The sequence below is a fragment of the Ahaetulla prasina genome, chromosome 1 (genome assembly GCF_028640845.1).
Source record: "Ahaetulla prasina isolate Xishuangbanna chromosome 1, ASM2864084v1, whole genome shotgun sequence".
NCBI lineage: Eukaryota > Metazoa > Chordata > Lepidosauria > Squamata > Colubridae > Ahaetulla > Ahaetulla prasina.
Window position 1 is genome coordinate 47,003,571 of NC_080539.1, and position 16,676 is coordinate 47,020,246.

A 16,676-nucleotide genomic window follows, 5' to 3' on the forward strand; every position below is an offset into this window, starting at 1 on the left:
TAGTGTTCCAGAAGAAGAGAGTATCTATACCTCAGGGTTGAATGTGAAGTTCTTGGTTCTTGCTGAGATTGGTGGTTTGCTCGTAAATGTTTCATTACCCAACTAGATAACATCATCAATCTAATTTGGTGATGTCAACAAATTTAGCCACATCATTATTCATGTTGGTAGATTACTCCACTGAAGAAAAAAAAAACAATTTCCATCTAAAAGTTGAACTTGAAGCTTTTTATTGTACAATTTACATAATTGTAAATTACAATCTATTGTCCATTTACATAAAAGACATTGTAATACAAATGTATTTTAAGGCAGATACTCAGTTTCCTTCACTCTCTTCTAACAAGGACGTGGAATCCAGGGTTCAAAGATTAGGGGTAAATATTGATAAAAGAAATTTACTGTTGACATGTAATAAAGTACATTATTGTTTATATGAGATTTCTAAAGGAAGTTCTTTACAAAATAACAAATATGTCTGTAAAATCCATAGGACATTAGGTTTAAGAAGATTTCCATCTCAGGAGGGAGAACACCATATGAATTACATAAGTCAGTGTGACTGCAAATGCAAAAACCTGGAAGAGAAGAGAAGAGAATTTAGTTGGGAGTTTGGCCAGTCAAAATCATGTAGTCCTGTGGTCATTTTCTAATTTTCTTCTGGCTTTTCCTAACACTGACCTTTTCCAGAGCAACAGTCTTGCTGTCATTTTGTCTTGCCTTTGCTGTTAATTTTCTGTCCCAGCACAGAAACATTTTCTGCTTAGCCCCTTCTCTCTTTTTACTTTAGTACAATCAGATCACAGGCACATTTATTGTATGCTGATTTTACGCACACACACACACACATCATGATCATCACAGCATAACTATCAGTCGATCCACCACACTTGGATGTTTTTACTATTGCAAAGTATCAATAAGGGCGTCTAGCTATGTGGACTTGCTCTTCTAATGTCTGTGTAGGTTGTACATAGATCCACTGTATCAATGTTGCTTTGCAGATGTCCTCTTAAGATGGCAATATTAAATATAATTAACATTTAAAGATTAAGAACACTTCTACTGTACCAGATTCTCCATTTCCTAATGTCTCTGATTCCAGGTTCAAATGTTCCCCAAATTTATCCGCAACCATGCACATGGACACATTTGGGAAACTTTCTGTTTGACTTTCTACCGACACGCTTGCTTTTGTAAGAATAAAATTAAAGGAGACCCTCAAGCAAACTGCCTTGAGATTTTAAAAAAAGTCTAATTTTAATAATTAACTCATAATTAAAAAAGCTGTATCGCAATAGCAAACCACTGATCACAAAGTTATATCGTCATCAGGGGGGTTATATTAGTGGTGAAATCCAAATTTTTTTATTACCGGTTCTGTGGGTGTGACTTGGTGGGTGTGGCTTGGCTTGGTGGGCGTCGCTTGGTGGGCGTGGCTTGGCAGGGGTAGCAGGAGAAGGATATTGCAAAATTTCCATTCCCACCCCACTCCAGGGGAAGGATACTGCAAAATCCCCATTCCCTCCCCAATCCTGGGGGAAGGATATTGAAAGATCTCCATTCCCACCTCACTCTGGGGCCAGCCAGAGGTGGTATTTGCTGGTTCTCCAAACTACTCAAAATTTCCACTACCGGTTCTCCGAACTGCTCAAAATTTCTGCTACTGGTTCTCCAGAACCTGTCAGAACCTGCTGGATTTCACCCCTGGGTTATGTCTGACCCAGGGCTGGAAAGTCCCTAAATCTGTTGCGCAACCAATAACCTGAAGAGCAGAATTAAGCAGGTGTGACTATCCAACTGAAATTAGTATAAATTTCTTTAAACTTAGCTGGTCACACTTTGGGGATTTTATGAGATTTATAAATGTGAGAAATAAATGTGAATCTCAGCTGAGTATCTTATAAGGAACCTTTAGAATCTGTATTAATTGGGGTTCTCACTAATACAATAAGTAGATGAGGAAATTCAGGTTAGAGATATAGTGAACTCCCTATACACATTCAATTGAATGCATATGTTAGAGGTGCCACTATGGAACCAGAATTTATTACCAAGGCCAAAGTTGTGGTTCCTAAAAGTATCATAAGTTAATTAGCACCAATATGGAACAAAGACAAAGGCCATGGACAGCAATAAAGACTTGTCATCACTCTTAATCTCAATGTATATTCCTCATAAGAATCTGATTTTTGTTTATTAATGAAAAATGCAAGGTCATGACTGTTATTACTATAATAAGTTATGTCCAATACTAAGTGTAACCCTATATAATAATGTGTTCTAAGATTTATATACTGTAATTCCTTATAATCTCTAATTCTTAATTGTTTGTTTTCCACAGTGACTTGTGTTGTACTGTTATTGTATTTTTCAGAGAGTGAAGGAAGGAAAGAACTTACCCTTGACTTTTGCTTTATGCAATAATCCATTTATATTCTTGTAGTTGACAGATTCACCCACATATGCCTTAAAAGTACCTGATTGTGTTCACATTCTGTTTTAGCCATTTTAGTTAAAGGCATTTTCTATCTATACAGTCTTTTTCTCTATAGGGTCACCCGTAGATAAGGATGAACTGAAAACAGGATATACATAGATAGTTTTGTTTGGGATCTTGAATTAAGCCCCAATTACTCCCAAACCATGCCAAAAGGTGTTATATATTTGCAAAAAACTTCAAATCACAGCCAAAGAACCAGCACTTCTTAAATCTCTAATTCCATAATGTCATTTAGCCAATTTATTTTATAACTATATATGCCTATCATTTGAGGAAAACCATAATTCAGAGGCACAGCACATTATGGTTTCAGAAAGTTCCAGACTCAACCTCGATAACTAATTATCCATGAAAAAAAAAACTGTAGGTAAGCAGACACTACTGGGATAAACAAGTAGTTTCACTCATTTTAACAAAATTCTTCATTGTAAGCAGAGCTGTCATCTAATCAGATATCTCAGCCTTATATCTGTTACTCCATTAACTGAATTTTCATATAAAGGTAAAAAACAGCTCTGAAGCAGCACGCAAATATATGAGAAACTGGCAATTGTCTCAGCTATTTTATATTTTACTAATAAAATAAGAAATTGTTACCAAATTAATCAAAAAAGATTTGTACCCAAAAAGTTTTTATCAAAAAAAAACACACCACATTCCATTCACTTCCAATTTGTAAATTAAACCCAGTTCTCTTTCAGTTGCCCAGTCCATCTGGAAAGCAGGAGATTGAAGAACCCTGCCCTAATTAATGAATCATTTCAATATTAGTTGAAGGACATAGTTGAAGGACATATACTCACCACAGCTGCTATATCTATTTGGTAATCCTTGAATTTGTCAGTAAGAAACTTCATTCCTATCGTTGTGTAGGCTTGCAAAACTGCTGCACTCAAATAGAAAAGTGATGCAATTACCTGGTAGAAAGCATCCTGGAAAAAAAGGACACCAGGGGGGGGGGAAAGTCTTAAGAACTCTGTAATTCTGCTATTTATAGGCAGCTACCAACATTCCCATCTCACCCTTTGCTACTATAAGCATCTATTATGAGCAGTTGATTCCATTTGCATTTCTTTTCAACAATGGCCATTTATAAAATGCTGTAACATCAGTAATGACTTTTCCTGCTTGCACCAAGCATAGCACAACAATATCACAGCCTCCTTTAGCTTATGCAATGTTCTCAAGTTGTTTTCCTCTATTCATTCATAAGCCACACTCAATCAGCTTCAATTCAACTCAAAAACAAATGTTAAGAGGAATACTGTAGATAAATAACTAACTACGCAAAAAGTGATAATAGGAGAAATTTGTTTTTAGCCACTGTCTAAATTATTTCATTGATGGACTGCTGGCACACAATTGGTTGTAGTAAGTAGTAGTATAAATGGCCAAAGCATGGTGAGCTTGATTATGAGAACTTCAAGAGTTGTGCAAGTTTATTTATTTATTTATTTGTCAAACATGTATAAGATAACAGATATAAATATAAACATGATTATGAATACAGGAAATGGATACGAATAAATGGGGACAGTAGGACAGGGACAGTAGGCACATTGATGCGCTTATGCACGCCCCTTACAGACCTCTTAGGAATGGGGTGAGGTCAACAGTAGACAGTCTAAGGTTAAAGTTTTGGGGGTTTGGGGATGTAACCACAGAGTCAGATAGTGCATTCCAGGCATTGACCACTCTGCTGCTGAAGTCGTAGTTTCTGCAATCGAGTTTGGAGCGGTTTATCATAAGTTTGTATCATTGTGTGCTCGTGTATTATTGAGGTTGAAGCTGAAGTCATTGACAGGTAGGACATTGTAGCAGATAATTTTATGTACTACACTTAGGTCAGACCGAAGGCGGCATAGTTCTAAGTTTTCTGAGCCCAAAATTTCAAGCTTTGTGGCATAAGGGGCGTGCATAAGGGGCGTGCATAAGAGCACAAATGTGCGTACCATTCCTGTCTTATTGTTCCCTTCATTATATCCAATTAATATAGTTGATGCATAATTTTAATTATATATATATATATATATATTCTTCAAGATATGCTGTTTTATATATGACATTTGTTTGTGAATACTGTTGTGACAAAAATAAATAAGGTATTCTGTTGTGAGTAGAGGAGTGGAGGACTCTTCTTGTGAAATACCTCTGGACTCATTCAATTGTATTAATGTCCGATATACAGTGTGGGATCCAGGCAGATGAGCTGTATTCGAGAATTGGTCTAGCAAAGGTTTTGTGTGCCCTAGTTAGCAGTACAATATTACTGGAGAAGAAGCTTCGCAAGATTAAGTTAACTACTCTTAATGTCTTTTTAGGAATGCTGTTACAGTGAGCTCTGGCACTTAGATCATTTGAGATGAGTATTCCCAGATCCTTGACAGAGTGAGTTTTAACATTTTTTTTAAAAAAAATTTAAAAAAATTAAGTTAAAAATGAAAAATGTAGTAATAGAACCCATTAAATAATGATTTTTTTTTAAATTATAATATTATTGAGTTTTGCTCCCTGTACATTCCAGAAAATTCATGACTTATCTTGCTGTTATTTTTATTTTTCTGAGGGTGAAGGAAAGCAAAAGATGATCAATTATCCTTGACTTAATACTAATCAACAGGAAAGATTCACTTGAAGAGGCGGGAGTATCAGAAAGAATAGGGAAACTTTCTCATGTTGGAACTCTTGATTTTAACAGAAAAGAAATGTGTATCTTGGACTTTAGAAAAAGAAACCCTGAACAATAATGAGTAGGATTTCAATAGAAAAAAATTGAAGATGCGTGGGAGTGCCTAAAAAGGAATACTAAAAGCATAATAGCAAACAAGCAATTCCCCTGGGGAGCGGGGGAATAGAGGACAAATAAAAGAAGCAAATGTGGCTATTTAAAAAAAAATATTGAAGAACTGAAATCATTGAAGAAAGAATATTTGGAGGAGTTGCAAAAAGGATCAGGTAAATGAAGGAGAGTACAGGTTGATAGCCTGGATTAATAAGAATAACATCAGGCAAGCTAAAATTCAGGAAGCAGTAAAGTTCTTTTATTTGTTTGTATGTTTGTTTTTTAAGCTTATATGCCATCCATCCAGTAGTGGGTTTCAAATCCCGGTGCTATTGGTTTGCTTGTGGCCATGCGCGCGCACCGCTTCTGCACATGTGCAGAGCCATCTGGGCTGGTGGGTGGACCTCCCGCCACCGCTGCCATTACCGGTTTGTCCGATCCGGAGTGAACCAGTAGCAACTTACCACTGCATCCATCTCACTGATTTTGGGAGACTTACAAAATGATAAAAAAGATAAATATAAAAGCAGTTAAAATTAATAAGACTTAAATAAGAACTAAAACCAAGGGGGTAGATAACATGAGGGTGGGGGTTTTTCTCTTATCCCATCAATTGCCTCCGGTGAAGAGCGCCCCCATGAGGGCTCAAGCTAGCCAGCAAAACCAGGTTTTAAGGCTCTTGGAAAGAAAGATGTCAAAATAACAAAAACGGTTAGGATTAGAATAAAATGCAAAAGAAAAATAAAAGAATATATATATATAATATATATGCTCACTGAAGACAACTAAATACTAACAGATGATGTTTCAGTTTTCTTAACAAAACAAATGCATGTGTTTCACCAGAAAATTGTGCAGAGAAGGACAAAGTTGAAGAATTGAATAATGAAACTTGGGGGGGATCATGGGAATATCCCCAAGGTTGAGGAATTGCATCCTAGCATATCTGAAGAAATTAAGTGAATAAATGATTTGATCAATGTTTCATTTATTGACTTTGAAAATTCCTGGAGAACTTATGAAATATCAGATGTGTGGAGAAGGAAAATATTGTCCCTATATTCAAAATTAGGAAACAGGAGGATTCTTTGAGTATTATAATGCTAATACTGATGTCTGGGGAGATTCTAGAAAAAAGCATGAAGTGATTGATCTGTAGCAGAACCAGTGGTGGTTTGTTCCCAGTTCTGTCTGGTTCTATAGAACCAGTAGTAAAATTGGTGGGAGGCTCCGCCCACTCACCCGGACATCATAAATGACGATCTATGCATGCACAGAAGCTTCTGCACATGCGCACGCAGCCCTATTGCGAACCAATAGTAAAGGTAAGTAGAACCCACCCCTGAACAGAACATAATGTAGGTCTGATAAAAACAAGTCTTGCTACACTAATATTATCTCATTCAATCAGGTAAATTCATTAATACATAGGAGAGTACTTGGAGTAGTTTCTAAGCAAGTTCTTTGGAAATGATTTGCCATTGCCTCCTTCCTGGGCCTAATAGAGAGTGACTAGTCCAAGATCATACAAGTGGGTTTGTGTCACAGGCAAGACTAGAACCTCTGGTCTCACAGTTCTTAGCCTAATCACTACACCAGATTGGCTTTTGTAAACATTATATGACTTAATTGGGTATATAATAAGGGCAATATGGCCTAACAATTAAATGAATGCATAGATAGTTCAAAAATCTTATGTAAAATGAGTCCATCAATGGTTCCAAATCAAACTGCAGAGATGTATCAAGCACAGTGCCATAAGATTCACTCTTCAGTATTTGACAGACAAGAATGCATACCAATTTTTCAAAGAAGACTGCAATCGCCCTTGATTAATTACAGAAATAGCTGAAAGAAATATTATGAAAGTTAACTAAGATCAATGTAAAGTCATGTACTTAGACATCAATGACTTCACGGTGATATTTTTGAAAATATTGAAATAATAATTAAGTGAATCTGTAGTATAATGTGGCTGCAAACAAATGCAAATCTGGTCTACATCAATAGAAATACAGTTTCTAACTCATAAACAGTAGAATTTTTACTGATTAGGTCTCATCCTGAGTTTTGGTTTGGACATAAAATTTTAGGAAGATTTCAGAAAAACCGAAGGGCAAGAATAAAAGAGGATCACGACCAACGATCAGCTTAATCAAAAAGTCATGCTAGAACAATTGATCCATTTGCTGACATAACTTATGAATGAAGTAGTTCTAGAATGGGCAGGAAGACCTTTTCTGTCCCAAATTATTGGATGAAATATGGGCATAGAATGGCTAGAAGGAATAAGAGTCTCAATGATCAGTAGCTGAACTATTCATTCTGAGGTATGGTGGCATTGTGGAAGACTAGAATCTGAAGATAAAATTCCAGAGATCAGTGAAAATGGTTTGTCTTTACTCAATGTACTCACTAGCCAAGAATTATAGTTACTAACATCTTCCTACATCTCAATGGACAAAAAGATGATTTGTTATCAGTTCTTCTTAAATATGCACCTAATGACAAATAATTTTATATTGTTGGTTATTTTAATTATTTTTAACTAGGAAGGAAATTCAGGATTATAAGTCTAAGTTTTCATGTATATAATTTAGGGCTCAAAAATTGTTAAGTAATAATAAATATTATAATTTGGTGGTATGAATGTTGCACATGATACATGAATGAGAAGTGAAGAAGAGAATGGAATTTATAAGGGTGAATAAGCTGGATACATCCATGAAGTCCAAAGTTAGGATTTCTCACACATTCTGATCATAATAAGTTGTGATGAGGGGACAAAAATGGCTAGAGCAGGGGTCTGCAAACTTGGCTCTTTTAAGACTTGTGGACTTCAACTCTTAAGAGTTCCTCAGCCAGTTGGCTGAAGAACTCTGGGAGTTGAAGAGCCAAGTTTGCAGACCCCTGGGCTAGACTGCCAACATCTGAAGCCATTATATATGAAGCCATATACTTTGAGGATGCATCTTCCTTTTGTATAGCTCACCAGTTTTCTGCATCATGTAAATTAAATTCAGGAGTGAAGAAGGATATGATGCATTGTTGTTAAGATCTGATAATTTGGAAAGAGACAAGATTTAACATACGCAATATTAGTCTCTCTGAAGTGACTTACCAAAGCAACCCAAGCACTTTTTCCACCGTGAGCTCCACACAAATATAAGAGGAAAAGAAGTGTAGAAATTACAAAGCAAAACACTGAGACAAACATCACCCAGCCTTGACTTATTGTGATATAAACTTTGGTAGAAGCCACAAGAATCCAGACCAGGCCACCAAAGACCTACAAGAAAATATAAAAATAGTTTATCAGTAATAAATAACATGTTGACTAGATTTTCACAATGTACTAGACCAGGGGTCTGCAAACTTAGCTCTTTTAAGACTTGTGGACTTTAACTCCCAGAGTTCCTTTAACTCCCAGAGCTTTGCTGGCTGAGGAACTCTGGGAGTTGAAGACCACAAGTCTTAAAAGAGCCAAATTTGCAGACCCCTGTACTAGACTATGCTAAAACAGACAAGTTATAGAAATCCAGACATGGTATCTTTACAAGACTTAAACAGATTTAGAAGAATGCAGATAATTTTTTAAAAAATCATTTATATCCATTTGTTCTCCTAGAACAGGGGTGTCACTCGATTTCATTGAGGGCCACATCAGGGTTGTGTTTGACCTCAGGGGGCCAGAGTGGGTGTGGCCAGGGTGGGCGTGGCCAGCTCAATGTCACTCATGTTGGGGGTGCCTGTGGTGGCCTGTGTGCTCTGCCATTTTCAGTGTCCTGCAACTCTCTGCCAGTGAAAACAGCTGAGGAAAGCCACGTGCAGCCCTCCAAACTCCTTTTTCACTGGCAGAGGCATCATGGGCCAGTCCTTCGTTATTTCCAGGGAGGCCCCACAGGCCATGAGTTTGATGAATTCCCATTCTATCCCCTTGCCTAAATTTATTTATTTATTTGTTTGTTTGTTTCATCAAGCATGTATTTTATAACAGATACAAGTGTAAACATAATTATAAATACATGTAAAGGATATAAATAAAAGAAAACATTAAGACAGGGACGGTAGGCACGCTTATGCATGCCCCTTACAGTGACCTTACAGACCTCTTAGGAATTAGAATATTGAAGAGTACTTAGCCTAAGACAGAGTCTGGGGTACCCACTGCATATTTCTCTCCATGTAGATACAGTTCCATGGAGGACTACACATTGAGTGCAGTTGGTCAGCCAGTTATGAATCCATCTGGTGGTGATGCTCTCTAACCCACATTTTTCTATCTTATCAAGTAAGAGGTTGTGGTCTACTTTATCAGTCCAAGTAAAATATATCCACAGCATCTCGCTGGTCCACTAATTTTGTCACTTTGTCAAAGAATTCAATAAGATTTATCTGACATGATCTGTTTTTGACAAATCCATAGTGGTTTCTGGTTATGACTTTGTTCACCTCTAGATGCTTGCAGATCCATTGTTTGGTTATCTTTTCCAGAATCTTCCCAGGTATTGATGCCAGGCTGATAGGTCTGTAGTTCTCTGGATCTGTTTTTTTTTTCTTTTTTGAAGATGGGAACTACAGCAGCCCTTTTCCAGTCCTATTGTAGTTCCCCCGTGCTGCAGGATCTTTGAAAGACATGGTTCAGTGGTTCTGAGAGCAATTTCTGAGTGGTTCTGTCTGCCAATTTCTTCAGAACCTTGGGGTATAATCCATCTAGTCCTCATGATCTGAACTTGTCAAGAGTGGACAGTTGTACTTTACCATTTTCTTGTTTATTTGACTTGCATTTTTAATCTGCATTTTACAGTATTTGGGGGAGGGAGATAAGTCGGACTGTTTTTTTTTCCTTTTGTGTAAAGACAGATCAAAAAAATAAGTTAAGCAATTCTTCTTTTTCCTTGCTGCTCATCGCTTTTTTGTCATTTTCTCCCATTAATGGATCAATCATTTCCTTGATTTTTTTCTGCTTTTTACATGTTGAAAGAAACGGGGGCGTAGTGGTTAGAGTGCAGTACTGCAGGCTTCTTCTGCTGACTGCCAGCTGACTGCAATTTGGCAGTTCGAATCTCACCAAGCTCAAGGTTGACTCAGCCTTCCATCCTTCCGAGGTGGGTAAAATGAGGACCCAGATTGTGGGGGGCAATATGCTGACTCTGTAAACCGCTTAGAGAGGGCTGTGAAGCACTGTGAAGCGCTATATACTGTAAGTCTAAGTGCTATTCCTATTGCTATTTTTTGCTATTTTTGATTTTTGTCACAAGCCTTAGTTCATTTTGAGGCTTAGTTTTCCTGATTTTATCTTTGCTGGTTCAAGCTATTTGCTGATATTCTGCCTTAGTTATGTGCTCCTATTTCCACTTTTTATACTGTATTTGTCCTTTTTGTCTTTCAGTTTATTAGTGATGTACTTTCTAGGATCCCAAACCAAGGCACATGACATGAAAATATAGCTATAGCTTATAGCACATTTTCCCTTATCATGAATGATGACAAAGTGTCTATCTGAAATCCCATCAGAACAAGCTAAGTACTGGGTGATGTCACTTACCACCAAAGGAAAAGCATTATGGATATATCTTTATGTAAACATTGGTTCATCCATATATCAGTTTCCTTCAGGGGCCTTGGAACAGCTTACTAATGAGTTACCAGTGTGATAGAGTGTTTACCGTCTTCTGCAACTATATTACTCTTGGCGGGATTCGGATTCTAGATGATGTTGAACCATTGACTCAGTTGGCACAAACTCATTTTCTTAGTTTCATATTTGCCATCCAGCACTTTGCTCACAGTTACATTCCTTTGAAGCTTGGGTTTGAAGCTTTTCCAGCTCTGACAATGTACAAATACCTTTGTATCTCTACTACTGATACTTGCTTTATTGCTTTCTTTTTAGCATGTAATAGATTTATGATCTAACACTTTGCTTACAGATTTTACTTTACATGCTAAAAAGAAAGTAAGTTCAGAAGTTATAAAGCCTTTTCCAGTGGGGCAGAATTTCTTCTTCTGGGCCATGAGAACAACAAGGGCTATAGGAGTTTGTTTGTTTGTTTACTGGATTTAGGGCTCTGATCTGCTCAAAAGCAGTAGAAAAACTGAATCAGTCAAGTTGTCAAGATCCAGAAAGTATAGGCAGAATATATATTGGGAATATTTATTTCAATTCTCTGTGCTCAGAGAATTTCTGTCTCTCTCTATCTCTTTGCTTATGTGCCTGCAGCAGAGTAATAAATGCAAGCTTTTGTAGGATGATCCAGGCCCCTTATAACTTGGTATAGCTAACTTATTCCCCCACTACTTTCTTTGTTCTAGTACTGTTTATTTCAAAAGCACTTGCCCTGATAATGCTGGTTAAAAGGGGAAGCTGGAGTTATTTATTTAAAGGCTTAGCCTAGAGAAGAAATTTCCTGTTCCATTTCCTTCAGATTCCAGGTGAAAGGATAGGGCACCTTCTCTTCAAAACAGATTGTGGAGATTTAATTACCTGCCTGAGTAGGTCCCTTTCCCTTGGGAAACAGGTCTCCTGGAACTCAAAGGAGATATGAGAATAAAGCTAAATATGGCAGGTTTGTACCCTCCGTTTCCCATCAGACACCTTGCTACAACTCGCTACTGATAGAGCTATAGTTTCCAGGAGAGCTAATAAGGTACCACATTTGCATATTGTTTACATTTTCCTTTCACAACAAAGGCACAATGGCCCTAGTTATCAGCCGCAATTGAATCACAAGTATGAGACGGGTGACTATATAAATTTAATAAAGAAATGCAATTAATTGTTACACAGTAATTCTGCATTGACTGCCAAAGCAGACCCAGGCTTTGTTCACACAACTCTAGTTATAATTAATCTCTTTTCCAACCCTCAGTTGAACTATAGCAGTCAGCTCAGGGGTGAAATCCAGCAGGTTCTAACAGGTTCGGGAGAATCGGTAGCGGAAATGTTGAACTGTTCGGAGAATCAGCAGCAGAAATTTTGAGTAGTTTTGAAGAACCGGCAAATACCACCTCTGGCTGGCCCAGACTGTGGTGGGAATGGGGATTTTGCAGTATCCTTCCCCTGCCATGCCCACCAAGCCATGCCCACCAAGCCACAACATGCCCACCAAGCCATGCCCACAGAACCGGTAGTAAAAAAATTTGGATTTTACCACTGAGTCAACTATAATTCAACCCTTCCCAAGAAAGGAAGGGCTTTGGGTTCAAGGATGCTCAGATCACCTTGCATTTTTATCATGGGCAGATACACAATATTTCATAGTTTATAAACATTCCCTATCAAGTAGCTACTTTGCCACTGCATCAGTCTTCCCTTACCCAATTCATTGTGTTTATTGCTTACAAGGTCTTCTACTTTGTATTTGTGTTTAGCAACACAGCAAATAACAGAGAAGCAACCAGTGACAGGCAGTTTTAAGATAGGAAAATAGGCCGCATGTACTTAGCTATCACATACTTTATTTGAATCTGCTTGGTTGAGCTTTGACAACCATGATTTGGGACTTTTAAAATGTTATGAGAACCCAGCCAACTGTGATTCAGTAAATATTTTTACACAAACTATGGCTTCATATGGTGTGTCAATTGGACAATACTTTATCAGCTCCCCACTTGGGACAGCTTCCTTGTTCCTTGGTTTCTCAACCTTGAAAACATTGTCATTTGCCCTTCTCAGCTAGTTTTGGTTGCTCAGCTAGTAGTGTGGGTTCTTTCAAATCTTCTTGCTTGCATAAATGGATAGAAATTCCTCTTAAAGCACAAACATGTGGCTGAAACTTTGATTATATGCTACATCCTCTTCTGTCAGCGTTCCTCCCCTAGGTTTACATCTTACGATTATTAGATTGTAATAATTTACTCTGCAATTTTCTGGTAAATTGTTCTGTTGGGGTGACTGAAATTTGATTTGGGGAGGATTTCTATCAGAGTGCAGGAATTTATCACCCAAGCATTTTGTGAAGACAAAATAGGGAGAGAAAATTCTAGTTAAATTTTCTCATCTTGGATTACTCAGAGTAAGGGCACTAAATATACAGCATTGCTACTTTTCTGACCTGTGATTTCTATCCTGCTTCAACTGGGCCAAATCAACAAAGCAACTTAAAAAGTCATACAAAACAAAGAAGCAACATAGTTCAAACCACGATCATACTTCACATTTCCCCTAAATTTTGTACTACTTCTTACTCTGTAAACAAGACTTCAACACTATCAAAAATAAATATTTTCTACACTATATAATAAACAAGAATGGTACTTTTGAAAAGATTGTTCTCTAGGTAAAATGCATGGTTCTCCTGACATCTCTCCCAGCTAATAGAGAAAATAATTCCAATTCTAATTATAAATCATCCCTGTAGAAATTTACCCATAATTTAAATTTTCCTGGACAACATACATTGGAAAAGGAAGTTGTGACTGAAGACACATATTTTGTCTGTAGACTGTGTCATGGCTCTTTTCACTTGAGCCAACATAAGTAGATTAATCAGAGTGGAGAACTACAGATGATCCAAGACGATGCATGGATATTTACCATAGCCTCTTGGAGGAAATAAATAGGAGTAGGCAATTATGCAGTAGGTGAGAAAAATTGATTACTATAGCCCCAATACATCTAAAGGCAACAGCTTTAGAAAAGGTTGCATTGTTTGCCCACATTCCAGACCCCACCTCTCTCCTAGGAAGAAATGTTTTCAGTTCCGGGACCTCCATTTGTTTGTGGAGAAAGAGAAAATGGTGATGCCCAAGTGAGGCCAAGTAAAGTAGCTCCAGGTAATGCAGGTTTTAAGTTTTTTTCCAGGTGGAAATATTTGTTTTAAGGTAACACAATAACAATACATTATTAGCACTGCTAACACGTACTGTTTAGTTTCCTTGTACTAAATTATAATCCCCGAATCTTGAGGTTTCTGATCCATTATTTGAAGGACATCTATGGGCTCTGCCACAAAAGAGCTTTCTATTGTTTCAGAAGCATCTCTGGACGTGGGTGCTTTTATGATATGAGATAGAGATACTGTAGATGAGAGTGGGAACGGGGAGAGAAAGGGAGGGAGAGACAGAGACAGAGACAGAGAGACAGAGACAGACAATAACAGAGAGTAGGAGGGAGAGAGGGAGAGGCAGAGAGATGATGGACTGGACTGGACTGGACTGGACTGGACTGGACTGGACTGGACTGGACTGGACTGGACTGGATTGGATTGGATTGGATTGGATTGCCTTTACATGACTTGACCTGACTTGACTTGACTTGACAGACAGACAGACAGACTTTGGAAGCCAGACCATTTTTAGTACAGCTCACTTTCAACTCATCTACAAGCAAAGCAAGGGTATTCCCTTCTTCACAATATCATGAAGTTGATGAGTGACTTGTTTTCCCAGGGATACACTCTTGCCTCAGCCCACACCCCAAATTCAAGGCAGCCACAATCTTCCCCATCTGCTTCCCCATAAGCTCAATTGTATGGTCTGCAAAGAAGCTTTCACCCCACTCTCATCAGTGGGAAAACATGTTACCACTATTGAGAGAAAACCCACATATTACCTTCACCAATTCAAGTTGCTGGATGCAGCTAGGAAATAGAGCTTGACAGCTTTGCATCTGTTTCTTTTACTAACTGCTCAGGCTTTCTGGTGAACAGATAAATGTATGCATGTGTTGAAAGCCAGGATGGCACACAGTTATTTTATTTCCTTTAAGGGTGGTGGCTAAGGAGATTTTTTTAAACCCAAGAGCTGCAGCAATTCAGGGACCAAACATTTATTATATTCTATCCTGATAGCTGCATTCTACCAATGGGTAGCTATTCCCAGCAATTAGAGGTCAATGGAAATGAAGAATATTGTTCTGAATTGTTGGCGAAGAAATGGAAAGGGAAAATCATTGACAGTGCCCTATAACTGTGGGTAGAGTTACTTGCAGAAGTACAGCAAACATTTCCACTACCCATGTTCTAATCACTATTTCACTCAATTCCACTTCTCCAGATGGCAAGAAGTTCTAGGGGCAAAGATTCACTGGGTGATGAAAGATTACCAAGTTCTTTGTACTAAGTACAAAACTAGTGTTTTGTAATATTTGCATTTATTTGCACATATACACATATAACCCTGAAAGATGAATAACCTAAATATTTTGAAAGGCAGGCGTACCAGAAGACGTCAGCAATTTCAAATCTGCCACACTAAGATGTCTACGAGTCCAAATTTGTCTTTTCTTTTTTATACTTAAGGTGTTGGTTATGCAATTGCCCTACTTAATTTGCAGAAAATAATGTCTTCGTATATGTAAATTTGTATTGCTTCCTACACCTGATGCACATAAAAAAAAAGGCAATGCTTTAGTTGTACAGTTGCAGCTGCAATTTTGTCCTCCTCTGCCCCACCGACACTTCTGGTGAAGAGGAAATTCTAGGAGTACAAATTAGGACAAGGAAAGTTCAAGCATGCAGAGCCAGCTTGTCGTTGTTTTGCTTCTGACCAATGAAGTCAAGATTTCCTTTTCCACTGAGCACAGCATTATAGCTAAAAGCTCTTACTGAAATGCATAAGCTGTATGTAATATCCAAAGCTGTAGCTTTACAGTATATTGTGAAAGGAGGGCACAATCTGTAAGTATTTTAATTCAGCCAGTAGTTGTGTTTGCAGAACATACATATTCATACGTAACTGAACTCGAGTCGATTTCCTATGTCTACACAACAGGATGACCCATCAGCTCACCAAGGGAGCCTGAAGTTCCACAGCACATTACCCTAAAATCAGTGGCTTCTGGTTCAGTACACCATGATGGAGGTGTCAGCTTTGGAAGCCATATTAGGCTGGAAGCTTCTGTGCTGCCACTTTCTCATGTGTGGGAAAGTAAGGGGGGGATTTAGTAGAGGGGTTGTCTTTAGACATAATAGCATTCTTCCTGTCAGTCAAGGTCAGGCTGATCCTGCATCTGGAGAAGGAGTGGTTGGAGTGCTGTCTCAAGATGGGATGGTTGGCAATTGGGGCATGTGATTTGCAGTGGAGTCAGGGGGTAGTTTGGGGTTTTTTGATTTATTGAGGGAAACCCAAATCTCTCAAATTCGGGTTTTCCCAGATGTGCCAGTTTACCTATCCTAATAAATAGAACTTTGAAAGATGCTTGCTTCAGAGTTTTTACTTGGAGTGGGGGTTTTTTTCTGGAATGCTGGCAGGAGGTTCTACACTGTGAATCCAAAATTCAGAAAGTACTGGTAAGTAGGATACAAGGCTGAGCACTGGGGTATTTGGGAATGAGGAGAGACTCACTCAGCAGGTCCTAGATATGAAAACTGGGATATTCGAGAATGACAAGATGTCATGTTTCAAAAAGGTCTCTCCCTTTCTCTGAACAATATCAAAGAGCATGGC

The 16,676-nt window shown here is 38.0% G+C and overlaps 1 protein-coding gene across 1 annotated transcript in view; it reads right to left on the reverse strand.

Annotated features, from left to right (window-relative positions):
- Positions 1-235: 235 nt before the first annotated feature.
- Positions 236-16,676, reverse strand: part of MAL (mal, T cell differentiation protein) — a 28,921-nt gene continuing 12,480 nt past the window's right edge. The window contains exons 2-4 of the mRNA XM_058163692.1: positions 8,407-8,574; positions 3,307-3,435; positions 236-578 (exon numbers count right to left, since the gene is read on the reverse strand). Of these exons, the coding sequence (XP_058019675.1) occupies positions 504-578; positions 3,307-3,435; positions 8,407-8,574 (372 nt within the window). The 3' untranslated portion in view covers positions 236-503. The remainder of the gene's footprint in view (positions 579-3,306; positions 3,436-8,406; positions 8,575-16,676) is intronic.